This window comes from Propithecus coquereli, unplaced genomic scaffold, assembly GCF_000956105.1.
Source record: "Propithecus coquereli isolate 6110/MARCELLA unplaced genomic scaffold, Pcoq_1.0 Scaffold6, whole genome shotgun sequence".
NCBI lineage: Eukaryota > Metazoa > Chordata > Mammalia > Primates > Indriidae > Propithecus > Propithecus coquereli.
Window position 1 is genome coordinate 11,186,553 of NW_012151951.1, and position 27,986 is coordinate 11,214,538.

General features: G+C 43.5%; 2 protein-coding genes across 2 annotated transcripts in view; both read left to right on the forward strand.

Moving 5' to 3' along the window:
• LOC105822193 (chromosome unknown open reading frame, human C11orf88) overlaps positions 1 to 4,480 on the forward strand; it is a 21,794-nt gene extending 17,314 nt beyond the window's left edge. The window contains exons 3-5 of the mRNA XM_012659136.1: positions 1,628 to 1,687; positions 2,289 to 2,341; positions 4,213 to 4,480. Coding sequence (XP_012514590.1) covers positions 1,628 to 1,687; positions 2,289 to 2,341; positions 4,213 to 4,270 — 171 coding nt within the window. The 3' untranslated portion in view covers positions 4,271 to 4,480. The remainder of the gene's footprint in view (positions 1 to 1,627; positions 1,688 to 2,288; positions 2,342 to 4,212) is intronic.
• Positions 4,481 to 7,229: 2,749 nt separating this feature from the next.
• On the forward strand, positions 7,230 to 27,758 carry LAYN (layilin). The gene is made up of 7 exons (XM_012659153.1): positions 7,230 to 7,663; positions 10,595 to 10,892; positions 16,627 to 16,784; positions 21,320 to 21,352; positions 21,966 to 22,049; positions 24,257 to 24,359; positions 26,885 to 27,758. The coding sequence occupies exons 1-7, from the start codon at positions 7,579 to 7,581 to the stop codon at positions 27,249 to 27,251; spliced, it is 1,128 nt and encodes a 375-aa protein (XP_012514607.1). The 5' UTR covers positions 7,230 to 7,578; the 3' UTR covers positions 27,252 to 27,758.
• The last annotated feature ends 228 nt before the right edge of the window (positions 27,759 to 27,986 follow it).

Here is a 27,986-nt window from a genome sequence, read left to right on the forward strand (position 1 = left end):
AGTCCCCACCTTTACCCACCCCCCACATGCCCTACTCTGAATTAAGCGTTCCTGATCTTCAGTCCTTTAATTGTACCCTATACTAAAGCCATCATAGCACAGTTTAAACTATTTACTTGTCTTTTTCTCCATAAGTCTGCAGTCACCTTGCAGGCAGGAATTACATTTTGTTCAGCCACTAGCATGGCAATGTTATCTCACAGGTGCTTATTATGGGTTGAAATATGACCCCACCCAAAATATATTGAAGTTCTAACCCTCAGTACCTCAGGATGTGACCTGATTTGGAAATAGGGTCTTTGCAGATGAAATTAGTTAAGAAGAGGCCATACTGGAGTAGAGTGGGCCCCTAATCCAATATGACTGGAGTCCTCATAAGAAGACAGCCACGTGCAGACAGAGACACAGAGGGAGAATGCATGTGACAACAAGGCAGAGATCGGAGCCAAGGAATACCACAGATTGCCAGCAAACCAGCAGGCACTAGGAGGAAGCAAAGAAACCCTGTAGGTTTCAGAGGGAATGTGGCCCTGCTGACACCTTGATTTCAAACTCCTAGCTTCCAGAGCTGTGAGACAATAAATATTGCTGTTTTAAGGCAGTTTGTGGCGCTTTGTTACAGCGGCCCTAGGAAAATTGTACAGTGCTCAATACATTTGGATGGATAGATGACTTAGAATTTTTACTTGGTTTTGACAAATCGGTGTCTTTTTCTCATTTCTTATTTCTTCTAGCCTTGATATAAATAGAATTTCTTTCATTTTATTTGGCGATTTGAAGTTACAGGTTTTATTTGTCAGATTCTCGGGTTTTTCTTTCGTTCTCAAATACACCAGATGTGATTTTTCTCCCTGGCTATCTCCAAAACTTAATAGAGGCTGACTCTATGAAAAAAATGTTGAACCTATATCTGCCTGTTTTTGTAGTTTACATGTTGATAAATCTTCGTGCTTGCACTAAATTAGTTTTTTATACTTAGGAAAACTTACCTGACAGTGTGCATGTCTCAATATCTAAGACCGAGAAGAAGAGATAAGAGAATAAGGCTTTGTTCCATATGCAAGCAACTAAGAACAGCCTTCTTTACTATGGACTTAGGTCGTGGCATGCTGTCTGAGCTTGCCAATGCTGTATCTTGCTACTGTTTAGTGGCAAGTTAGTGTGGTGGTCAATAGCTTGGACTTTGTTGTCCAATGGACCTGGGATCAAATCCAGTTCTGCCACTTAATAGTTTGGGTAAGTTATTTAACCTTCCTAAGCTTCAGTTTCCTCACCTATAAAGTAAAATAATAATAGTGTCAAACTTCTGAGTTGTTATAAGAAAATTATGACATAATGTCTATAAAGCTCTTAGCATAGTTCATGTGGTAAGGTTTTAATAAAAGTTAGTTATTGGATGTGCCAAAAAAAAAACCTCCATTCAGGATCAAAACCAAATTATTTTGTAAAGCAGAATTCTCTGGAATAAAAACTGGAATTTGGTACAAATAAAAAAGTATAAATCTATCATGAAAAATATGTTAAAATTCTGCCAATGTAAGAAGAAAACGGAAGAATTCTATCTTCCATAGGCATAAGGCTTTATTATTGAGTCAAAAGACCCACCTACTTTTTTTCCTTTAAACAGGCTAAAACGAAAGAAGAGATTCTCCAACTCTTAAGAAAACAAAGAGAAGAAAGGATCTCGGTGAGCCCAATAGTGAGGCATTCAGATTAATCTATCTGGAGGGATGAACTGTGGCAAATTCTCAAAGGTTTTATAGACTGAGCCCTTAAATCTAGATACCCACAGTCCAGAGCCTTTTATATACTGGAGGGGGACTGGGTATAGACATCAGATAATTTGGCAGTCCTTGATAAACCAAAGATATCTCCAGAGTTTGCAACTCTGCCAGCATAAAAAATGAGGTGTTATTGTTGGTGGAGTTTATTGTCCACATACTATAAAGCTGTAGGATGTTAACATGGGCTACTTCAGTACTAGTATTTGTTTTACAATTATTTATCTTGCTTAGATCATACAAAAATAAATACTAAGTAAAGAAAAACAAACCTAATAAAAATAATAATAGCACTGTGTAAGCTTGTGGATATATAAAACATATACTACAGGATGAACCTCAAATTTCCTAATCTGGAACATTTCTGACCCCACAGTTTCCAGATTTTAGAAGCTAGTATTTATAAACTCTGTGATGATTTTATATCAGATTATTTTCAGGTGAGTAAATTTCAGTCAGTGCGAGAAGTAAAATCTTACCTTTTGATTTTCATGTTATTTTTTTCAGAAAGAACTAATTTCTCTTCCTTATAAACCAAAGGCCAAAGTACCAAAAGCAAAGTAAGTTTACTTCCATCAAAAATATTCTCATATTTTTACATACTGTGTAGGAAAGCACTTCTTTTTACTTACTTTGCCCCTTTCCCTCAAGTCTTCTAAAAACCCACCCCACTGTATTAGGAATTTTTTGCCTTGAATAATATCTTCTCCTCATAGATATTAAAGCTCGTGTACCCACTTATCTATCTGTGGAATATGCAAACATAAGTTAGTGCAAACTGGAGAGCAGATCAGCCTTGAAGCCTTGCACACATTCTCTGTCGCTCCCTTTCAACCTGGGCTATTGTAGTCACCTGCCGTCATGCCCTCCTGGCTCCCCCCTTCCCTACCCACACCTGCCCCCTACTTCTTTAGTGAATCAGCAGGTCTTCTAACTCTCCAGCTCTCAGCCCACCAGTGGCATATCTCAGGTTGCTAAAGCTAAGTTCATGTAGTAAACTCTCAGTGATGAGTTAACACCCTTATCCCTGGAATAATGTTAGAACAGGACTAGGAAAATGACCTAGAAGAGTTTAACCGAAACCAGCTAGCACCAGTTTTTCACTAATGCATCCCTGATAAGAAATCTCTCCATCTTTGTATTATGACCGAAAACCAATGTGGCTAACTCACCATTAATTTGACAAATATTTGTTTCATACTACATTCAGGGAAGAATAATTAGAAAGTAATAGAAAATTCTATTCTTTCATTGGTATTGAGGCTGACTTTCTAATGTTATCAAAGTTATATGCTTAAAGAAGACTGAATATGTTTACACTAACTTTAAAAACTTCTGAAAAAAATGAAAAGATCATTTAATCACCTGGCTGTATTGTCTACACGCTGTACAGTGACTGTCCTATCTATAGTAAAACATAATACTCTTAGTTTTACCTGAGTAAAACATTATTTCACAGCTTGAACAGATAATTCTCTTAATAATTTAAATGCTTAGTTACGTAATTCCTTTTATATGTTAATATTAACTCTCTCCTCCATCCTGAAGCCTTGAATTCCATTCCATTTCACTGTGACATCTTCTTCCTCTGAACTTTTATAGTTACTATCCTTTTGTCAATTAATGATACACTACTCTGTGCCCATATTTTATAATTATGTAACTCTTACAAGTTATTTAACTTTTCACATACTTTTTGTTTTGTCTATAACCATATTATTAACTCCATGAGAAATTGGCCACCCAAAGTGCCAGCACACTGCCTAAATGTTGGAATTCACAAAATATTTATAACAAAAATTTTAGTTCAAAAATATCATGTAATTCAGTATTAGCTAATTTAAAAAGTGATGTTTTATACTATACATTAATTTATAAACATTTTAAAAATTTTGTAAGTATTTTAGACACAATTGGCCTCCTTTTTCTCCCTTCATCCTTTTCTCTCTGCCCAAAACTACATATACAGATGCACCCTTACCATCCCTCCTTCAACAGATCTTAGGATAATCTGGGTCCCCTTCTATCAGAAAAAAAAAAATTAGAAAGTATATTCCTAGTAAGGGTTTAGTTGCTATATATTTATTATCCACCCCAGGAATATTTGCACTTGAAAGAAGGCTGAATAAATGGAACAATGGGTAATCTGAAGAAATCAATTACCAATGATGAGATCTCAGGAGTTTGACTCTTGGGTGAGCAAAATATATTTGAGGTAGGAGGACTCCCATGCCCTCCAAATCATACTTCACAGTATAATGATCACTTCTCCCATATATAAGTTTACATTTGGTTGTAAAGGCTAAGAATATTCAGAATTTGTGACAGTGTATTTTTATTGGGGAAATTTTCAAAAGTTATTTTCATGCTACATCATGTTCACAACTACAAAGTTCTGTGTATTGAAACTGATTGATATTACTCCCAACAGGAAAGTGATATCAGAGTCAGATAAAGAGGACCAAGAAGCAGTCAAAGCCTTGAACTAATTTGCTTGACACATGGTAGAGGATGGCTTACTTATATCTTCACTTGTGAAACAACCTACTCTTGCATCAGGACCATGGGATCACTGAAATGTTAAAATAGACAAAGAGATAAAAGTTAAATATCCAGACTTCCAGGAATCTTACCAGTTATTGAATACTTGTGTTAAAATAGACAAAGAAATAAAAGTAAAATATGCAGACTTCTAGGGATTTTACCAGTTATTGAATACTTGTGTCTGTTTTACTTCTTGGATACCATTATGTTTGATACCACACCATAATCATCTCTCTCATCTTACACATTCTCTAACTCCTATTTATCTTGTTTTTATTTGAAGAGTGTTTCTAGAATTTCTATATTATATCTATATTATGAATATCAGATAAATAAGAAACAGGGGATTTATATACCCTAACTTGTAGACCACCAGTAAACACAATTAATAAGGAAATAGGGATGAAAAGGCAGTCCTGAAAACTTAAAGTCTTCTTGTTTTAAAAAAAAAAATCCCTTTTTGCAAAATTTGGTTTATTCTGTTTCTAGAACAAGCCTGAAGTCAGGAATGAATTGCTTCTAGTTCTGTGAATAACTAGCTTCACACGCCTATGTTTTACACACACATACATAATACAAGTGCCAACCTCCCTCAGTTTTAAGAGTTATTCCCTTTGGTATATACTGGAAAAGAGAAGGTTAAGGATTTGTTCCTTCTGTATTGTCCAAATGGGAGTCCTACGCAGGGTCATATGCTCTTGCCCAGTGTCTGCAGTTCTAATTGGGACCACCATTCACTTCACTATTGCCCTCCACCTGCAACTCCTGGCATAGCCTCCACAAGATGCAGCTCCCATCCAGTGCCAATAGAGGAGTGGAGGACCCATTGGTCAGAACTTAATCACAGGGACATACCAAGCTGCAAGGGAGGCTGGAAATAGTCTTTAGATTGCAGTGGGAGATGGGGGGTGGCCAGCAATCTACCTAGCTGAAATCTAGGGACTCTATCACTAAAAGAAATGGAGGGTGGATATTAGGGGACAACTACAAGTGTCTGGCACAACACTGTTTGGAGAAAAATGTTTGAAACAAAAGGAAGGTAGTCAGGCCTAGAAAAGGGAAATTTAAAAAGTTATAAATTGGCAGTCCCATCCCAGCACCATCAAGAATTAAAGGTACCCTGTCGGGCTGATGTATTTGTCTGTCAGACACATAGATCTCTGTTGTGAAGAGGGACACAGCAGGCTATCAAAGCCTAAACTTTTAAATCATGTAACTAATTCTCTTTGTCTTGATTCCACCTTCACTGAGAAATCTTTTTTTGCCAGGAGGGGAGAATATGTGCTCCACAGGTCAGTGCAAACATTAGTTTACCGGAAGATTACATTTCTCAATGTGTGTATTAGTCTGCTAGTTAGATTGAGTTTGAGCTTGTCAAACTAAGGATTGGATCCTGGACCAAGGTAATTTTACCAAGAAAAATTCCCCTTTGTGAGCTTTCTTGGCAACCAGCCTTCCCCCGGTGACACCTCGCTGCATTGACAGGTGTAATGGTTAGCTATTGCTGTGATAATGCGGCATAACAAAGAGGTCTAAAACAACATTTACTATTGCTCACACATCTGCAGGTCAGCTGGGCATTAGGCTCAGCCACACAGCTCTGCTTCAGGCTACAGCACCTAGGGCAGCTCTACTTCTTCCTACAAGTCTGTCAATTGCCTGAAGCAGCTCTGCTCCGTGTATCACCCTCTTGGCAATACACATAGACCAGTAGGTTAGCTGAAACTTAGAGACAAAGGGACTTACCAAAGGCCACACAGACATTAAATGAAGAAAAGCAAGATTTGAAACAGAACATCAGATGCTAACTCAAGTGCTTCTTTTCACCACAACAGTTCTCTCTTGCGTTGTTTTGATAACCAAGAATTTCTAGAAAGAATGTGTGTTGGATGTGAGATATTCTCATTGGGACACAGAGAAGGGCTGTAAATGAACTTGCCATAAAGGTCAGTCCTCATCCTGCTGCTGTTTTCTACAATAGGAGAACTTTCCCAGATTCTCAGCTGATACTGAAATTGATCCCGCCCCCAGCTTGCCTCCAGGCCTGTTCGTCTAGAGTTGCAGTGGCTCTAGGCCTTGGAAATATCACTGCTCTCTTGACTGTTGTTTTTGAAAAGCAGCAAGTAGGTAAGTAGGTAAAAAGCAGCAAACTGAAATCAAAATCCTTCTGTGGCCCAGATAGGACCGGTGCTGTGCTTCACACCTGCATGGTGTGGCAGGAAAGGCAAGGGACTCAGCCTCACCTTCTGCTACTTAGTACCTTAGTCCTTAGACTGGAGGCTCACTTTATTATTTGAATATATTTGAAAACATTTTGTTGACTGTAAGAAGCCAATGTAAAACAACTATTGTGAAAGTTTACAAGAGGCAGTACGCACTGAGGGCTAGGTTGGTTAGGAAAGCTTTTCCAGAGGAAATAGTTTCATTCTTTCCTGGTGGCAGAAGTCCAAGGCTGAATTCCATAATCATCACCCCCACCTCCCAATGTACCCTACAAAAGGCAGAATCCTTTCCTTGCTGAGTTCTGGGATATACTTTGGCTTCTGGTGGAAGCCGCTCTCCTTTTAGCCCGGAGAACTCCAACTCAGACACCTTCTCTGGACGCTGTCCGTGCTGTGTCCTGTAACTTTCCCGGCCAGTGGGCACGCTGCCCGCTTGAGTATCTGTCGACCATTCCTTTTTCAGGTGCAGCCCTGACTGCCAGGACTGCGGCCGACTGAGCCCTTGGTATGAATAGGTATCGGTGCCTTGCCTCTCCCTTTGGACCGCACAGCTGAGTGAACTTGGCTATGGTCCCGGGGAATAGGGGTGAGGTGTGGTACAGTTTTTAGCTACGGTGCACTCTTCATCAGATTTCAGAGAAGCCAGACTGGGATTTTCCTCCGCCCTGTGACCTAGGCAATTGCAGGATCTCCCTGGGAAGCTTGGAGTGGGGCAGGGAGCTGCCGGCCCTCCGCCCCCGCCCTGCGGGTCGCTCCCCTCCAGCTGGCGGATTGTCTGGCGCCGAGCTCGCTGGAGAAGGCCGTCGGGGGCGGGCCAGTCAGCTGGGCTGCCCTCCCTGCAGTGACGTCCCAGGGGGCGGAGGGGCGACCAACTGACTCTGCGCCCTCCCCCACTCCTCTTGGTGCCCAGTCGGTCGGTCCTCGGGAGATGCCGCTGCCGCGGTTGCAGTCGTCGCGCATGCAGCAGCCGGTCCGTCAGCTCCACCGCCGCCGTAGCGCCGGGGTGTCCGAGGGCGCACCAGAGTCTGGCCATGCAGGCGGGAGCGGCGCTGCAGGCAGTGCTGCTGGCTGTGCTGCTGGCGGGGCCGCGGGGCGCGAGCGGTCGCCTGCTGAGCGGTGAGTGCGCGCGCTGGGGCAGGGGTGGAGCGCGGGCGGGATCGGCTGATGCACCCATTGCTCCCCAGCTGCTGCCTCTTCGGGGTCACCCACCTCTTCCCTGGCCCTCCCGAGGTGGGGATGGGGAAGCGCCTCCTGCCCCACTCCCACACTCAGCCCTCCGGAGGCCCCTGCTTAGGGAGCAGGCGTCTGTGTCCAGCGTGGGTTCCCGAGGCCGCCCAGTTCCCTGCTATCCTGGAGCGCTCCAAGTCAGTTCCCGGCTTGGGGTTTCGGGGTGGGCCAAAGGATGCAGGGGAGGCGGAGCAGCACGCAAACTTGCCTCAGCGGGTGCCCCTTTGGCCCGCTCCACTGAGCGCGGCGAGGTAGTCTCTGGGACCCGCACGCGGGACAGGCTCCCCAAGCAGCCCCCATCTTCTGCCCGCTCCGGGAGGCAGCCACGGACATGGCGGGGTGGGGATACCGTGGGAACCCTGCCTGTTACTCCTCGTCTCTTCTGGGGGAGCATGGCTGGACCCAGCGCCTAGAGTGAGAGCGCTTAGAGATCGGGGAAGAACGTAGTTAGCGCGGGACGAGCCCCGCCTGACTCCGGGGAATGACTCTCGGCTTCCTTCCTCCTGTCGTGTGACTGCAGCCTCGCACTTGGACCTCAGAAGAGGGACGGTGCTCTGACTTCTTGCCTCTTCCAGTTGTTCTGCGCGTCGTGGGGAGAGTATCCGCTCCCTTTTCTCGGGTGCCCTTTGCAGGAACCGACAGCTTGGCCCAGTGGGACGGAGGAGAATGGGAACCTCCTCCACGCGGGGATCCCAGCTTGCGAAGCTGATTTAAAGAATCAAAAAGTGGTTTCAGTATGGGGGTGGGGCACAGGGCGACAAAAGGGGAAGGCGACAGGGAGCCACTTGGGTTAGGGCCGAATGAACTCCGTCCTTGGTCGTGGGGGACAGAAGGTCCTCCCGCCCTTCCCCTTCCTGAAAAAGAGAAGAGAAAGACATTTCCTGAAGGCAGGGGAACCAGATGGGCCCTTGGGCCTCCTTCCAGCTCTGGCTGTCTCTAGCTTTCATCCGCTGACTTGGGATGTGTGGCCGGGCTGGACGGTACAGGAAACTGGTTTAAGGTGTTATGTGTTCCCTTGACAGTCCAGCGTGGAAGAGCGGGGGCTGCCAGGAAATTCAACTCCAGTTTACGTTTCGCTGGTGGCCAGGTTGGGGGTGTTCCTGGGGGCTCTTATTCGCTTTTCCTCTGCTGTCTGATTTGAAGCCAGCTCTAAGCAATCATAGAAGCTTGGCTGGCTCAGCCTCCTCCCCAGGCAGCATCCCAGCTCAGCCTCTCTGGAACACCTGCTGGGAGAATGCCTGGCTTCTGAGCCCTCCTAATTTGCTGGTGGACCAGGCTAGTTAGAGTTTCTGTATTTAGCAGCAATAGCCAAATAGTGACAAGTAAAGGGAGAAGATGCAAATCTCTTATAACTTGTTGCTTATTGAGGATTTATTTATAAAAGTGATGAGAGAAGAAATAGAAAATATTCACTGGAGCTTTCTGGATCATCTGCACGTGCCTTTTCCCAGTTAGCACTAATAATGTAGTTAACCGTCTGTGGCCCTTTGCCCTGTCTTCTGTACAGTATTGGGAATGATGAAAGCTATCTGGCTCCCTGCACAGCTGCAAAACAAGTTAGGAAAATGAGACCATTCTAGAAGGTCTGGGAAGAGGTTCCCAAACCCAAATCCTTTGCCCCTGGCTCTGTGGCAGCAGTTCACAGCCACAGGCCACAGTCTGGCACTGTCATCACAGGGGACCACTCCCCTTGTAGATCTGTGGTTCTCACTTTATACATTTGGATCCAGAAACATATGCTGTGTGCTCCTGTGGGCTAGGAACTGGCATTTGTTTCTGTATTCCCAGCACAGGGCCGGGCACAGAGCGTACACTCAATAAACGTTAATTGAACAAAGGAGTAAGGAGGCTAATGTCCGAGTTGCAGCAAGGCTTCAATCACACACACACAAGCGAGGGTGGCGTGTGCCGGTGAATGATTTGTTACTGGCTTCTCCATCCATTTGTCTGAGATGGATTTCAGATGGGCTCCCAGGGCGACGTGAGCCTGGGGTGGGCTGGGCAGCCGCCAGCACAGTGCACTGGTACCAGCATGACTTTATAATTAGATCTGCGTTCTGACTCAGGTGATGCTGCTGATAGCTGTGTGACCTTAACAAAATTATTTAATTTCTCTGAGCCTCCGTTTTCTCATCTGTAAAGTGGGGCATAAACAGTATCTATATCAAGGGACTGTTATGAGGGATAAATAAGATACAGTATGTATGTAAATGTAAAGCCCTTACCATAATTCATGGCACACAGTAAGAGTTCAGTAAACCTTAACTGTTGTCTTTGGGTCAGGAGACTGTCAGTAGCAGAAAACCTCACGGATCTGACCCTCTTAGCTTCTGCTTACACCAGATACTGAGCAAATACTCAGTCCCACTGCACAGGCAAAGAGTTCCAGGTAGAGGAGCCCAGGCCTGACTTCAGAATGCCTTTCCTACCTGAAGCAACCACCAAACAAAAATACGCACTTTAAGCCACACTATTCCCTGAGACTCCCTAACGAAAGTGTTGTTTGTGTGCCTTTAAGTGAAGCCATAAACCTTCATCTACTTCATTTTTAAAGGATAGTCAAATTATGTCTGCTTTTCAAGAATCTGTCATGGAATAAACAAACCTATATAATATGGGTAACAGAGTTTAAAAATCACTGTCTCTCTCAGCTGGAAGGAATATTAATTTGCTTGGGAACCCTACCTGACATGATTACAGTCCACTGACGAGTAATCAGAATTCCTGTCCAGGGATAGCTTCGTTCAGATGCCTCCAAGTACCCCCGCCCCACTACACTTCTGGAGACACTGAAACAGGTTGGTTTCTTTTTTTCTCTAGGGCAGTCAGTCTGCCGGGGAGGAACACAGAGGCCTTGTTATAAAGTAATTTACTTCCATGATTCTTCTCGAAGACTGAACTTTGAGGAAGCCAAAGAAGCCTGCAGGAGCGATGGAGGCGAGCTAGTCAGCATCGAGTCCGATGATGAACAGAGACTGATAGAAAAGTTCATTGAAAACCTCTTGGCATCTGACGGTGATTTCTGGATTGGGCTCAGGAGGCGTGAGGAGAAACAAAGCAATAGCACAGCCTGCCAGGACCTTTATGCTTGGACTGATGGCAGCACATCAAAATTTAGGTAAGTGTGTGGAACTCACTGCAGCTGACTCATGATGTAACTCAAAAAAGAGGCAGGCTGGATCCGAGGTGCCAGAGCAGTGGGAAGAGGAGAACACCCAGCCAGGCAGAGCCCTGAGAGGACAGTAGCACCAGAACAGCCGTTGACCAGAGCAGTGTGGTGAAGGTGGTGAACTCAGCCTTTGGGGCCTAACTGATGTCCAAAGAGCTCTGGGTGGTCACCACCCAGCAGCATCATTTCAATGGCACATGATGCTTGAAGTCAGTGGTTCTGGCTATGGGACCTTTTGGACTGGAACCCCATTGAGAGACAGAAGATCCACAGGGCTAAGATTCATGGTAGGACTCCAGACCACAGAGAATTGTTATAATGAGCAAGAAATCAGAGCCAAGATCTAACTCTGGGGATTGGCCAAGAGTGGGGACTTCAGGAAGGCTACAGTTTGTAGGACCTTCCTAAACCCACAGTGTCAAGACTCATTCATATCCCACCCTGGCACGATGATATTGCCATTATCCCTTCCTGAGAAATGCAATGACGTGGACAAACATTAAAAAAAATCAAAATTAAGAGACAGATATAAGACTAGGAAAATGTAACGAATCTAACAAAGAGTTAATATCTTTTTATGATAAACAGTTTATATAAGTCAATAAAACACTAAGACCCCAAAAGATAAGAAGACCAGAGGCCTGAGCAGTTTACAAAACAGAAAATCTAAATGGAAAATAATCATATGGGGAAAAGTCTAAACTCATCAAAAGAATGAACACTAAAATGCATATTTGTTACCTATTACATGTAAGGCAGCATGCCAGCATCTGTCGTAGTCTACCCAATATGCTGATCAGACCCACATCTTCACATAAGTTCTGGGGTAGCTCCTCCAGGATTCACATGAACCTCTCTTCCTGGGAGAAATTTTAAAAAGCAGGGGTAGTAGGATGAACTACACTTCCTGTCACTGCAGCTGGTCCCAGGGCTGTGACTAATACTTACTGACCTGCCTCCTCTACTCTCCAGTCTAGATTCCCTCACTGTCTGCTGCCCTCAATGGCTTACCTTGCGGCATCTCTGAACGGTCTGAGGCCCTACTCACCTTGCACTTCTCTGGCTAGAGTAGGTCCATTTTTCCATTGACCATCAAAATTGGTCAAGTGAGTACCAAGAGATACCCAAGTACATACCATGGGTGCCTTCTGCCTGCCCATAATACCTAACAGCAAACCTACTTCCTTCTAATAATTGCAGTCAATTACCTCCTGCCAAGATTATGGCTCCTTGCCTTACCTGCTGGTCTCTGAACACAGGATCCCAAAGAGTCCAAGTGGCTCAAAGTCCAATAGCTCAAAGTTTAATAAGACTCTTGCAGTATCTTTTGGCAGAAGCGTTCCCCTGTGGGAGCCAGGTCCTCTAAACTTCCAGAGCCCAGAGTTACAGAGACAGGAAGCATAAATTCCTCAACTCAGTGATGCTACATGGGGCTACTCCTCCTTCCACCCCTTGGCTCTCAGACCCATGTATTCATACTCTTGGGGACACAGGACTATATAAGGGGCATTGATTTATTTTAAAGTGTACATTACATCTCGAAGGATGGTGCCCATCCCTGCAAAACAGTGCCTCTAAGCTGATGTTGCCACTGTGTTTTCAACAAGCTATTCTATCACTCTGTCAGACTGCCAGCTTCAGGATGGTGCAACATGTGACATGACTAGTAAATCCCATGGCCAGGTGCCTACACCCACACCTTCTTTGCTAACGTAGGTCCCTTTGTCTGATGAGATGTTATTTAGGATCTTGTTCTGGTAGATTAAATACTTCGTAAGCCTTTGGGTGGTGGTGCTGACTAAGACCCTGAGGCAGGAAAGGCAAACTAAACCCCAGATTGTGTGTCTGTTCCTATCAAAATGAATCATTGCCCCTTTCAGGGATCCAATACAGTCAACTTGTCACCAAGTGCTGTTTTGTTCTCCTCAAGTGTTGGTGCTATGTCACAGACTTAGCATTGGTCTCTGTTGCTGGAAGGTTGGACATTTGGCAGTAGCAGGAGCTCGATTAGCCTAGGTGGGTGGGAGCCTATCTGTTGAACCCATGTATAACCTTCATCTCTGCCACCATGACAACTCTATTCATATATCTATTGTTCTAGCACTGGGGTGGCTGATAAAAGGCTGGCTGGCATCACCTGGCTGAGTCATCTTGTCTCCCTGGTTGTTTTGTGCCTCTTTCCATGGATGCTCCCTGGAAAGCTTTAACATTTAACGGAAAGATTCTCATACTTTATGCACACTCCCATATGTCTATTCACATCACTCTATCCAAAACCTCCTTGTCCCCAATCTTCCAGTCATTTTTTTTAGACTCTTGATCAGCTGGCCCTGCTATTTGTCTCACCCCTGAGTCCTTACATATTCCAACCTTTGATAACTTCTCTTTCCATACAAAGTGGTTAACTAGGTGCACCAACTAAAGCTCTGGCCACTGGGAGGATGTGCCCTTATCACTGTCTTTCTGAGCCAACTCTGAATGGGGCTACAGAGTAGCTGCTGTTTATTTCAGCGTGTACTCCCATATTTAACTGACCTACCCATGAACCACGCTCAGGCTGCCTGAATCTGCTAGTCATAAGGGATTCCTCCATGCAGCCATCAGTGGCGGCTAAGGGAGAGGCTCTGGTACAACAGTGGCAGGTGTCGGGGCAGTCTGCTGTACCTGATCATACAGTGCCCCTTGGTCCTGCTTACATAATGCCCTTTAGTCCTGGATATATTTCTTCCATCTTACAATGGATTGAATCTGGGCCTACCCAACCTGTGAGGAGGTGTGTCTGGCAAAACCTATCTCATCATGGGCAGGTTGTGCTGCATGGTCTCTTGGTGCTCTTGCCTAGTAGCAAGCCAGGAGTTGTTTTTCAAAAAATGACTAATTTTCAGCTATAGATGGTACTGCCTTGCTTTAGAATCCTAGGGTCTGCATTGTGATTCTCTCATTAGGGCTTGTCACAAATTCTATATGGCATTATTTTTCCCTACCATTACATCTCTAATAATAGGGTCTACTCGATCATGGAGCCCAGGTGGCAAGTCTGCTTGCACACAGCCTAGACCCACTTCCAAGTTCTTTTCTGCTGTGGATCCCATTCAAAGATGGCTATCTTTCACGTCACTTGGTATACGTGCTAGAACAGTATTCGCAGGTGTGAAATACGCTGTCTCTAGAACACAAAAAGGCCTACCAAGTGCTGTGCTTCCTTCAAATTATTAAAAGATGCAATAGTTTAATTTAAAAGAGATGTTCTAGTATCCTCTAGATCACTAGACACCTACAGATTTTATTGAAGTGGTAGGTCCCTGAGTCTTCATAGGATCTATCCTCAACCCTCTGGAGTACATGAGTCTTACTAAGGTCTCCGGTGTACTAAACACTTCTTGTTCATCTTGTCCAATTATCATGATGTCAGCAATATAGTGGGCCTGTCTGATTTTCTGCGAGATGCCTAAGAAGTCCAGGTCTCTTCATACCATATTATGACAGAGGGTGGGAAAAATTAATATAGCCTTGAGACAAGAAGGTAAGTATATACTGTTGTCTATTCCAACAGACTGTTTCAGATCTCCTTTCTCATACAGATGGAAAAGAATGTGTTCACCTGATCTACATACTAAGAACCTAAGGGCATGTTAACCTGCTCTAGCAAAGCTATGACATATTGCACAGCAGCTACAATCGTGGCTTCCACTTGGTTGAATTTATGCTATTCTAGTATCATCCTTCAGCATCTGCCTGGTTTTTGGAGGAGTCACGCTAGTGAATTAAATAGAGATGTGATAGCGAATACCACCCCTGCATTATCTGGGTCTTTAAGGGTGGCACTACTTTCTGCATCTTCCCTGGATAAGATATTGTTGATAATTTACTATCTTGGTGAGGGTGGGGAGGAGTGCAGTTTCAGAGGCTTCCACTTGGCCTTCTCCACTGTGATAGTTCTTACCCCTAGGTAAGTAGTTTCTTGCTACTAGACAAGGAGCACCAAGAGACCATGCAGCTCAATCTGCCCATCATAGGCTAAGGAACCAATGTGAAACTGTACCAACTGCCAGTATGTCATATATTTGGGGACTGGGGAATGATCACTGGCTGGGGTCTCATTGTGAGATGGTCCTGGACCAGACCTCTATTTAATACCTGGCCCCAATATGCTCCCACTTTGATGGGTAGCTTTGATAACACTTCATATCTGAGTATTAATGTCAACTTTCACTCTATGTCCAATAGTCCTTGTAATATTTGGATATTCCTCTTTCCCCAGTGTATGGTTACTTGAGTAAATAGCCATAGGACCCTCTGGGGGAAGAAGAGTGAGAATTATTAAAATGTGCACCTGCCATGGTGTTGCAGGGTCCTTATTACTGGAAACCTGGCCTCTCCCTCCATCGGTGAGTTCTGAGTTTGAGAATTGGCTCAAGTCTAGAAATTATGTGCCACGCGTAATATTCCTTTTATCTATGGGACAAAATAACATAAAGCCATATGGCCATTGGGGAAGGGAACAAGGAAAGTTAGGGTAAGAGGCCCAATGGAGTTGGAAAATGAGCTAAATAATGGGATAACTAATGAGGTGCAGAGCCCAGCCCTCTTCAGACTTCCAGCTGTCCAGCCATGGCATCCAAGGAATGTTTGTGGCAAGCTCAGCTATCGTTCAGGAAATTCAGTCCGATGGGTGCAGCAAAGGATCTTCCTTTTGGTGACAATAACAGGACTCAAGCAGAAACTTATTGTGATGCCAACAGGGACCTGTCTCTTAACTGTCTCTTTCCTATGGAGGGGTTCTGACAAGAGCTAGGCAGAGCAGCAGTACCTGCTCTGAGCATCAGGGCAAGACCTGAGCCCTGGAGGAAAGAGCTCAGGTGAGTAGGCAGCAGACTACAAAGCCTAGCCCTAAGTCAACACCTGGGGTAGGTGCTTGAAGATTTAAACTTTCCGTGGGAGCCAAGGCTTTAACCTGGCATGCACACATCCAGCTGAGTGGCAGCACCATTTAATTTCAAGATAGTAGAGCCAAGGCCACTAATGCACCCCTTCATAGGGCTGGGGAGATAACGACAAGACATCTGACAGTAAAGGCTAAGGGGCTTATCAGCCTGATCAAGTGGAAACAACTTAAAAACTGAAAAAGACCAAATGCTCCTCCTGCTCTTGTCTGTACCCTCTGACCTGCATTGACAGCCTCTATACTTTGGAATGTCTTGCTCACATGCTTGGATTCCCCATCTGCCTCCCAGACCTGGGAAGGCAGTTGTGGCCTTTGAAAAGCCTGGGGAGATGGGAGCAGGACAAGCTCTGGGTGAGATAAACCATGCTTCTTCCCAGTGCATCTAATCTCTAAAAAAAGGGAAACAAAACCCAATTAGCAAAAAGCAAGAAAGAAATAAGATCGTCCTGACTAGCTCTGCTAGCTGCTTTTTCTCGTAATTGCTTTGCAGACATCATATGATATATTCCTCCCTGCAAAGAGATTATGGCAAATGTCAGATGACTGATTGTGATGTCCATGTTAGAAAGCGTGCAGTTCTACTTATTGGCAGTACTTCAATTCCTCCCTGTCTCTGTATTGTGTTCTGAAGCAGCGGCTTACGTTCATGGCTCAGTGGAACTTGATGGGGAAACAAGGGCTTTGAAGTCATGGGGTATCCTTCTCCAGCTGCCAGCTTTGTCAATCCCTTTCCTACAGGAACTGGTATGTGGACGAGCCTTCCTGCGGCAGTGAGGTCTGCGTGGTCATGTACCATCAGCCATCGGCACCCGCAGGCATCGGAGGCCCCTACATGTTCCAGTGGAACGATGACCGATGCAACATGAAGAACAATTTCATTTGCAAATATTCTGATGGTAATGAATCCTCTCCCCAGCTATGTGGCTGAGTTCTCAACCTCCTCTCTCATTTCCTAAGCAGCTGCTAGTACCCAGCATCTGTCATGTGGTCTCTGAGAAAGCTTGTTGCAAATGCCAGCAACGTTACACTTTGGGAATTCTTGTAGAGGGAAATGTAATGGCACTTTCTCACTGAAGAGTGATTCCAGCAAAGGAAAGGTTATCAGATGCTAAGAGAAGGGATGAAAAAAATAAAGGGTCTAACTTATATGTGATAAAGCCAGACTTACGAGAACTGCAGGAAATAAAAAGCCCTCTAAATGGAGAGCCACAAATTCTTATTCTTTCCACATGTGAGGTTGGCTGTAAGAGCTTGGAATAAGCTGGCCACTGTTCCTACAAATCTTCTAACCGCCATGTGAGATTACTTTCTGGGGCTTTAAGGAAATACAGTAACTCCCAGGGGAGGTAAATGGTAAAGTACACCAATTCCTCCAGCACTGGGCAGAGACAGCAGGCACTTTGATAAGCAGGTTAATCTCCCCAGACTATCCACTATATATGCCTTGCGAATTCAATTTACGTTTGCATCCAGACCTGTAAGGATTTTCAACTGGCTACAAGCCCCACAGTTTCAATCTGCTGGGGTCTCCCAGACTCCTACATTATAACTGACGTAGATTTAAACTTGAACTGACCCTTCACTTGTCCCTGAAGTTTCTCACCTCCCTGAGATTGGGGCTTGGCCCCAATTCTGCATTCTTTCCTGACAGAAGTAGAGTGACTAGTTAGTTTGGGATGAAATAATCCTGTCATTTTAAAATCATTTGAATTGCACCATGCTTTAGGGGCCATTTTTGCTGCTAAGAGATGTTTGTCCTCCCTCTTTTCCTCCTCAGATGAGTTCTTCTCTCCAGCGACCTGGCCTCCCCACCGTAGAGCTGTCTTTAGGCAGGGAGACTGGCTTAGCAGGTTGCCTTTTTAAAGCAGTGAAAGCAAGGCACTTGGTACAAACTGGTTTTCCATCACTTTTGTTAATTATATTCTATTAGATCCACGGTTTAAACTTTTGCATTTCTTTAACATTTTTTGAAATGTGAGGTTTTGAAATTTGCTTTAATATCCTTTTATTTTTGAACTTGGAGACTTTTTAAAAAAAAAAAAATCATATTCATTATTTTTTGCTATTGCTTGTATTAGTTACACTAAATCCTGGCAGGAAAAACATTGCACACCCAAAGGTTTTAACAAGAAAAGGGTATTAAAAAGGATATTTGCTGGGCGGTAGGCAAAGAGCAAGAGATGATAAAGCACCCAGGAACTAGCTACGATAGAAGCTGTTACCACACCTAGGCTCAAAGGGGCAAAGGGAGGGAACGGTTTTAGCAGAACCCAGAGAAAACCTGGGGTCATGGAAGAGGACCCACCCAGCAGGAGCTATAATCACGGAACACACTACTATCAAACCATGCTGACACGGGAAGGGGGCCTGGGAATAAATATAGAGACCTCTCTCCTCCTACCCTCTGATCTCTGCCTTTGCCTCCCACTGGCTAAGTCCGATCAGAGATCAAAGGGCAAGGTTCTTATGCCTCAGTTGCCTCTTTGTATTTAGAGATAACAAAAGTTTCTACCTCAAAAAAAGAAAAAATCAAAGGACAAGGGATCCACATTGAAACAGTCCATAGAGGTCAACCTCCCAGGACACAGAGAAGGACAGAAAATGAAGCCAACAGAGGGAGGTGGGCATGTGGAGAAAAACTAACACATCGCCTTTATGTGGCCACCTATCCTCAGCATAAGTTCATACACCTTAGCATGCCAGGAAAAGATCAGCACGATCAGACCCTTGCCTGCCTGTCCAGCCTCAATTCTCACCACTCTAATTCCTCTCCCCGTCCTATTCCAACACCTTTGCACTCGATGCAGTTCCCCAAGAACTTTTCATTGATGTTCTGTGCTTGGAGCACCCTTCCCCCTTTCCCAACTCATTCTCACCCTCCAGGTTCAGGTTAGACATCACCTTCTCTCGTAACAAATAAGTACAACAGGTGATCCTCGATTGGATCCTGGACCATGATTCGATGATGATGAGGATGATTTTCTATAAATGACATTATTAGGACAATTAGCAGAATTTTAAGGTGGTCTGTAGATTATAGTATTATGTCAATGTTGATTTCTTGGTTTTGATATTTGTACTGCAGTTTTGTAAGAGAATGCACCTCCCCCCTTTTGAATATACACTGAAGTCTTTAGGAGTAAAGGGGTACTGATGTCTGCAACTTATTGTCAAGAAAAAAGTTATATATGTGTATGTATAGATATCAAGATGTATATGTGTGTTTATATAGAGAGAGAGACAAGGGAGACAGAAAGGATAATGAAGTAAATGAAATGTGGTAAAATGATAAGGTGAAGGATATGTGAGAATTCTTTGTACTATTCTTGCAAATTTTCATAAATCTGAAATTGTTTCAAAGTAAGTCCAAAAAGTAACTTCCTTTAGGAAGCTTTCCAGGGCCCCTCCCAACCAGGTTCGGTGTTCCTCCTGTGAGGACCGCAGCACCTCACACACACAGCACTTCGGCTGCCTGTTTGCAAGTCTGTCCCCTTCACTGCATGGTCGGCATGAGGTCTGGACACACGTTTAACCACTTGATGGGCTGGGGAAGCTCCTCGTGTGGTTCCGACAGGATGGCACCCCATCCCATTATGCCTGGGTGGCAAGGGACGGAGCGAATGATAACACCTAAAACTAGATTTGAGAACATGGCCACGTAGAGGAGACAGCATGCTAGCCAGACCTGAACACTTGATTACTTCTGGGATATGCTAAAGGCGTATTCAGAGAAAGTCAGACACAAATCATCTGCAGCATCACAGACGCACGTGCAGGGATGGATGCAAATGCATCAATGTGCCGCGTTGACTGCAATTTTGCACACTGGATTGAGCTGTGAAGGGACAACAATTTGAATAGATCATGTAATGTCATTGAATATACTATGCATTTCAATATAATATCACAAAATTAACATTAATTAATAGTGTCCTGTATTTCCAGATTTTATGACCATCGTGTAGAATGAGCTAGGATTAGAAGAATTAAAGGGCTGGGGTTATTTCTCACTTGCTGTTTTTTTTTGCCCGGGCTAGAGTGCCGTGGCATCAGCCTAGTTCACAGCAACCTCAAACTCCTGGGCTCAAGCGATCCTACTGCCTCAGCCTCCCGAGTAGCTGGGACTACAGGCATGCGCCACCATGCCCAGCTAATTTTTTCTATATATTTTTAGCTGTCCAATTAATTTCTATTTTTTTTGGTAGAGACGGGGTCTCGCTCTTGCTCAGGCTGGTTTCGAACTCCTGAGCTCAAACAATCCGCCCGCCTCGGCCTCCCAGAATGCTAGGATTACAGGCGTGAGCCACCGCGCCCGGCCCTCACTTGCTGTTTTATCTCTACTACTTAGCACAGTTATGTCTCCTTACTATTTTAATTTGCATTTGAATTTATTTGGTTGCAATCCCAGTTCAGCTGCTAATTAGCTGTGAGATTTGGGCAAGTCACTTAATCTCCCTGTATCTTGGTTTCCTAGTGTACAAAACCAGAATAATAATAAGGCTACCTCACAAGGCCGTTATCAGGATTAACTGAGTTTGTTTTCATAAAACACTTAGAATGATTTCTATCATATAGCATGTATATACAAGTGCGTTTTATTAAAATAAATAAATGAATTTGCATCACCTCTACACACATACACTTATGGGAAGATGACTAAAAGTTTCTGTCCTTTCTGAATGAAATTTCAGAATAGGCATGACATCATGGCTTAGGAAAGTGATTTCTAAGGTCTGGTCCTCAAGAAGCCTGTCCCTGTGAACTCCAGAGCATCTGATTAGCATAAGAGACTCACTGCCAATATAAGAAGTAGACACACTCCCAGCCAAAAGCAAAAACACTGGATGCAGGTTGTCTGTGCAACCTGACTTTCCTGAGGCTCTTTGAAATACTTAAAATAACTCAGAGTTCTAGATCACTAGTCTCTGCCCTGGTGTTGGCCAGTGGTCTACTTAGCACCTCAACGATTTCCACTACTTGGAAAAAAGTGTTTGTTGCTCTCCAGAACACCCTCAACATGAATTGATAAAATGTCTTAGATTGTTTTAAAATAATCCAGGCTGGGAGCATAGTAGGGGAGGAGGAGGGATTATTAGCTATGCGTTGATAAGAGTTGAAGTGTAATGGCACATAGAGGTTCATTATAACAGTCTTTCTACTTTCGCATATATTTAGAAATTCTCGGATTTAAAGGTTTTAAATACTTTGTAAAAAAAGAAAAAGCCACTGAAGTAAAGTTCGGGGAAGGCTAGTCTTTGTGAAGAAGCAATTCTTTTGACTTACTAACCCAGTTCCTGGTATCTGGTAACAGTAAATAAAGTTTATTGGATGACTAAATGGGAAAATAAATGAATACCATGTTCTAGCTGATTTCATTCAGATGGCATGAAAATGTAGTTATTATTTTTGTTTTTGTTTCTTTCTGCTACAGAGAAACCAACAGTTCCTTCTTTGAGGCCTGTAGGTAAGCCTGTCACTTGAGATTTGGGTTAAATGGGGCTGTTTCATAGCCCCTCTTCATAGGTTTAGAACCGTATGCCCTTTAGACCAGATTATCCTACAGAAAGGCCACTGGTGTCAACCCAGACAATTTGGACAGGTGCACGCCACACCTAGCCATGACCACTAGCTCATGAGTCTCATTCTCTGGTGTTGTCTATTTCTCTCAAAGCTGAAAAGCAACAGTTGCAAATTCGGTTTGTTACTTGGCATTACTCACAATATGAAAGGAATAATTTAATCTAATGGGACAAGAAATGAGCCAAACTGATAATTTATGGTCCTAGGAGTGAGTCATTGGCCCTTCCCTTGGCACCGCAGTACTTTAGGTGCCTCCACGTCAGCCGCTTGTTGGTTGTCTTGGTACCTCATTCTTGGCAGCAAGGGTCTCACCACAAAGATGAAGACAATTAAATCGCTAGGGTAGCAAATTCAACCCTTTACTTTTCTAGGTTTATAGACACTGGTCAAATTGCTACTGCTTTTTTACATCTGACTTTGAACGTGGTAGGACTTCAGAGAATACCTGGATTGTGATGCCTTTCTCCAAGTTCTCAAATCCATGTGTCTCTCTCCAGGTGAGGGAACAGAGCCAGCAAAGCCCATACTTCCAGAAGAAACACAGGAAGAAGATGCCAAAGAAACATTTAAAGAAAGTAAAGGTAGGTACAGAACTCTCCTAGGAAAAATAGGTAAGGAGACTCCCTTGATCACAAATTACCCGTGTTTAAATACCCTCTTGGTTCTTTCCCACAGCTACTTAAATATGGAACTAGACAGGATGCTTGCGGCTTTGCAAAACTGTACTAAATGTTAGGAGTCATCAGTGAATATGCAAATGGAGCTATCCTACAACCACTGGGGGGATTAGACTAGACAGGAGTTGAAAAATCTGCATGAAGATAGAGCCTTGGGAGCCACCCAGAGGTCATGGAGATGGGATGGGGGTAGGACGGACAGAGTGGATGTGGAGAAATAAGAGCAGAAAGACCCAAGTCATGATGCGTAACATCTGTGATTAATATTCATCTGCAAAACAGCTAGAGAAAATGTACACAAACATTTAAAAAGTTAGATCATAAAAGGTAAAAGAAATGGGATAATAAATTGGAGTGCTAATGTACTTTCAATCTCACTCTCGCCCTGAATTTCAAGAGGAAAATCTGGGGTTTTGTCACTGGACAGCTTTAAAAAAACCACTTTTCTTCTCTGTGTATCAGTTTAATTTTTTGCGTAACAGAAGTAATAATATTTTTCTTACCTACCTGAGAGCGTCACTGTGTCCACAAAATGAAATAGGATATTGCAATAGTGCAATTCAATTCCAACACTAACCACCAGATTAGCACAGACCCCACAGCTTAAGGCCACGATTCAGAGCATGACTGGCCTCACTTCAGACATCAGCTGCAACTTGCACTTCTGACCAACTGGCCACAAACCCAGGAGTGCTCACAACCCACCTACCCCCATTCAGGTTCAATAATTCATTGGAACAACTTACAGAACTCAGGAAAACACTATACTTATGACTACATTTTATTATACAGGATACAAATCAGGAACAGCCAAATGAAGAGACACAGGGTGAGGTCTGGGAGGATGCCAAATGGGGAGCTTCCTTTTCCTCTCCCCATGGAATCAGAATACATCATCATCATCCTGGCTCATCAATGTGTTCATCAACTGGGAAGCTCCACTGAGCTTTGGTGTCCAAAAATTTTATTGGGGCTTCATTACATAGCCATGGTTAATTTGATCATTGGCTGTGTGGTAGAACTCAGTCTGCAAAGGAGGTCAGGCAGATACCACCCAGCTCAAAGCCCCAACCCTACAATCCCATGGTTGGGCTTTCTGGCATGGCCAGCCCCAACCTGAGACATCTCCTTACAATAAACTTTGGTATGGTCTGAGGGGCTTGTAAATAACAGAGCCACTCCTGTTACTTGGGAAGTTCCAGGGATTTACAGCCTCCTTCCCAGGAATAGGGACAAAGGCCAGTCTATTATACAACAGATATAATGTGTGGAAATGCTTTGAAAAAACTATAAAGTGCTGTGCAAAGGTGGGAAGCATTTCTGTTGCTCATTGTTATTATTTAAAGTGGGTTTTGAAGGTTTGTTTTTTTGATGGTTGTCAGGTTTGCAGCCTCACAGAAAGAAAAAAGCAACAGCTCCTAGATGGGCAGGAATCTTGGATCAGTGGGATTAAGAAGGGGGTTAGTCTCTAACCCTTGATTCCTCCCAAAGCCCCTTGAGGGAAAAAGCTTTGGTTCTAAGTCTAAAAAGACTAGAAAGTTCAGTAAAGCAAACCTCTAAGTGTGCTTCACAGTCATGCTCATGAACCCAACTGAGTCCAGTTCGTCTTAGTCAGAAACGTTGGGAAGGTTTTATAGTCTAATTCATGTGCTTCCCATGACCTTCTCTTTCCTGGTAATGACACTGAGCCTTCTGACTTGCTTATTTTTCCCTCTCTCTCCCGCCACCCCCACCTTGGGAACTACCATGGCTATCCTTAGAGGTAAAGGCATCAATACTCCCCAGCAGCCCCTCCTTTGCTAAGAAAGAAGAAGGAAAAGGAATCTCTTTTCTCTGAGAAAAAAAAATTGTTTTTAATTAACAAAAGTGCCCTTCTGATATTTGCATGAGACCCAAAAATTTAAGCTTATTTTCATTATTACTTAGGGCAATGGGACAGGTAGAAAATGCTCAATTTGCTGAAACTAGAAGACTCTTTGCTAACTGACTGTGTATCTGTCCCCTGCTAGCAATGTGCCTTTTAGAATACTATGTCGATTACGCTTTTTTAAACATGGTTTGAAGCACACAGAAAAATTACCAGTGCTGATGATGTGCTTTTTTCTTTTCAGAAGCTGCCTTGAATCTTGCCTACATCCTAATCCCTAGCATCCCCCTTCTCCTCCTCCTTGTGGTCATTACCGTCATATGTTGGGTTTGGATCTGTAGAAGAAGGCAAGTGAAACCTTTGCATCTTCTGCCCCCTTTGAGATTTGGATGTTGTTAGTTCATTAAAAGCCATGGAATTGCAGCACAATTCACAACTTCAAAGATGTGGAATTAACCCAAGTGCCCATCAGTTCATGAGGGCTTAATAAAATGTGGTGTATGTATACCATGGAGTACTATTTAGCCATAAAAAAGGATGAATTAATGTCTTCTGCAACAATTTGGATGGAACTGGAGACCGTTCTCCTAAGTATCTCAAAAATGGAAAAACAAACACCACATGTACTCATCATTAAATTGGAACTAACCAATGAGCACACATGTGCACAGAAGGAAGTAAAACCCAGTGGAAATCAAGCAGGGGAAAGGGAGAGAAAGGGAGGGGCAAAAACCTACCTAATGGATATAACAAACACTATTTGGGTGATGGACACACCTGTAGCCATGACTCAAGCATTACAGAAGTGACCCATGCAACCAAAAATATCTGTACGCCCTGAATATTTAGGGGAAAAAAAGCCATGGTAACTCCAAGAGAATCACCATTGCAGATTTGAGAGCAAATTCTCTGACAGGCTCAGGGCATTCAGAAGTACTAAGCATTTGCGCTGAGTTGTGGGAAAAGAGTGATCTTACATTGTTTATTTTGTGTGTGTAAAAGATTTAAATTGACTTGAAGAATGAAACTGTGTTATTCACCTCCTCTGTGCCCACACGTCACCCAGCGGAAGTGCTCTGTCATGAACACATGCCTTCACTCCAAAGGTGTCTGTGGAGTGAGTGAAGGAATTAATAGTGAGCCATGTGAAAAATGACTGTCCCAAAGCATTCTGGTAAACATCTGAAACTACACCACTTAATTTTTTTTTTATTTTTTTGAGACAGAGTCTCACTCTGTTGCCCTGAGTAGAATGCCGTGGCGTCAGCCTAGCTCACAGCAACCTCAAACTCCTGGGCTCAAGCAATCCCTCTGCCTCAGCCTCCTGAGTAGCGGGGACTACAGGCATGCACAACCATGCCCGGCTAGTTTTTTATTATATATATTTTTAGTTGTCCAGCTAATTTCTTTCTATGTTTTTAGTAGAGACAGGGTCTCACTCTTGCTCAGGCTGGTCTTGAACTCCTGAGCTCAAACGATCCGCCTTCCTCGGCCTCCCAGAGTGCTAGGATTACAGGCATGAGCCACCACACCCAGCCAACACCACTTAATTTAAAATGAAAGCACCAAATTCCTTTTAATTGACTTTTCTTTTAATGGAATACACAAGTATAGATTGCTGCAAAATATTAATAGCTATAGCAGGTAGCCTAGACAACCTCTGTTTATGGTCAGCATCATATGCCACCATTTTTTAGGTACCCAAAGCTCTTCTCATTTATCCTTTTATTCTCTGTCATCATAGTATACATAGAAGTCTAGTATTCCCATTTTACAACAGGAAAACTAAGGTCTAATTGAAGATTTAACTCCCTTTGATGACCAATTTGAGATGAATTATTAGTAAGATTCCAATGGAGAACTTATTTCAGTTAATAATAACTTCCTTATAGGATTATTATAAGGATTAAAGCAATTAATACATGCAGAATGGGCATATCATAAGCACTCAAAATATGTTAGCTATTACTATGATCATTTTTATTAGTTATTTCCTCTGACTCTAAAAGTAGAATTCAGTTCAAAATATTACAGATATATTTTCCATCTGCTTACTTTGCAGTTGGTTCTTGATTTCCCTTCCTGACTCTATCTATTGAGTCCCTCACCAGGATTTGGGAATTGCAACTCCAGAGCTGGGGTCTGTCTATCCCAAGGGTTTTTAACCTTTTTTTGTGCCACAGACCCCTATAGCAGTCTGGTGAAGCCTAGAGACCCCTTCCAGAACAATATCTTTCAATGCATAAAGTACATTGGGTTGCAGAGGAAGTAATTATACTGTTATTATATATTGTTTAGCAAAATATTTCCAAACAATGAATATATAATTCAGTAATATATGTGCTTCTTTATTAATGCATCTTCATTTAGTGGTGGGTATAATTACCATAATTTTGAAGTAGAGAAGAAGGCAAAATATTGCAAAGTATCTGTACTAACTATGATGTCATGTAAAAACATCTATGATTTTTGTTGGTGATCAAGTCAAAGATATTATTCAATTCTACTCTGGTTTGTTGCTTACATTCATAATGCAAGGACATGCTAATTTGCACTTAGAGATGGGTTTTTTTAAGATGTGATCTGTTTCCCCATTCAGTTCTATCCCTGGACCCTCCGGCAACGCCAGGATAATAACCCTGTCCTACACTCTGGCAGCAATGAATGAAAGATACACAATCACTTTAACCACACTTCCCTGGTTCACTCCCCCACCCCCAACCCAGCACCCTAACAAAGCCTGTGAGTTAGCAAGTGAGAAGTGCAGCTTAGAGACTGCCCAAGACTTCTCCCTCCAGCCTGGACAGGAAGCACAGAGATATTCTCAATCACCTGGTCTACAATCCTCAGCCCTGGTTTTCTTTCTTCCTAGGAAACAGGAGCAGACGGACCCTAGCACAAAGGAGCAACACACCATCTGGCCCTCTCAACACCAACTGGGGAACAGCCCAGACCTAGAGGTTTACAATGTCATAAGAAAACAAAGTGAAGCTGACTTAGCCGAGACCCGGCCAGACCTGAAGAATATTTCATTCCGGGTGTGTTCCGGAGAAGCCACTCCCGATGGCACATCTTGTGACTATGACAACATGGCTGTGAACCCATCGGAAAGTGGGTTCGTGACTCTGGTGAGCGTGGAGAGTGGATTTGTGACCAACGACATTTATGAGTCCTCCCCAGACCGAATGGGGAGGAGCAAGGAGTCTGGATGGGTGGAAAATGAGATATATGGTTATTAGGACGCATGAAAAAAAAACTTGAAGGGACAAGAATGGGAAAGAAATGAGAAGCAAAATTCTATTTTCTATAAGGAAAATACTGGAAGGTCTATGAAAATGCTCAGATCAGGTCCTGTGGGTGAGCATGTGGCCCCCATTAGCCCCTGTTGGATCCCCCAAGTTTTGGCTGTACCCTTTATCCCAGCCTCTCACCCAGCTCAAAACCTGACGAGAGAGAAAGTATCTTGCCCAGGGTCTGGCACATAGTAGAGTCTCAATAAATGTCAGTTAGTTGGTTACATCTGACTTTCAAGGGACAGTGCTTTACCTGGCAGGGTTAAGGTCAGCTGTGGAGCTTGGAAAAGCCACCTCTACGTCCTGTTTTCCTTGCTGTGTTGCAGCATATAGAATCAGAAAGAGACAGAAACTACAGACTCTTTTCAAAGGTGTTAGGCTAGTCTGCATATCGGCAATTCTCATATCTGTTTTTTTCAAAGAATAAAATCAAATGAAAAGCAGGAAGCAGAATGTTAATCAGTCTGTGTCTACAGCCTCTTCCTCTGCATGTGGCCTTGGGGGACCTTTTTTTCTTTCTCCTGACATCCAAACTTGGAAATACCCAACTTTAGAAACTAAAAAAGAAATTTGAGTCTCAGCTTCTAGGCGTATTTGTGCTCTCAGCCCACGTTGTTCTGTTTGTATGCTTGTTTTACTGCAGCATCGACATATTACTCATAATGATTCTAATTCTGCCCT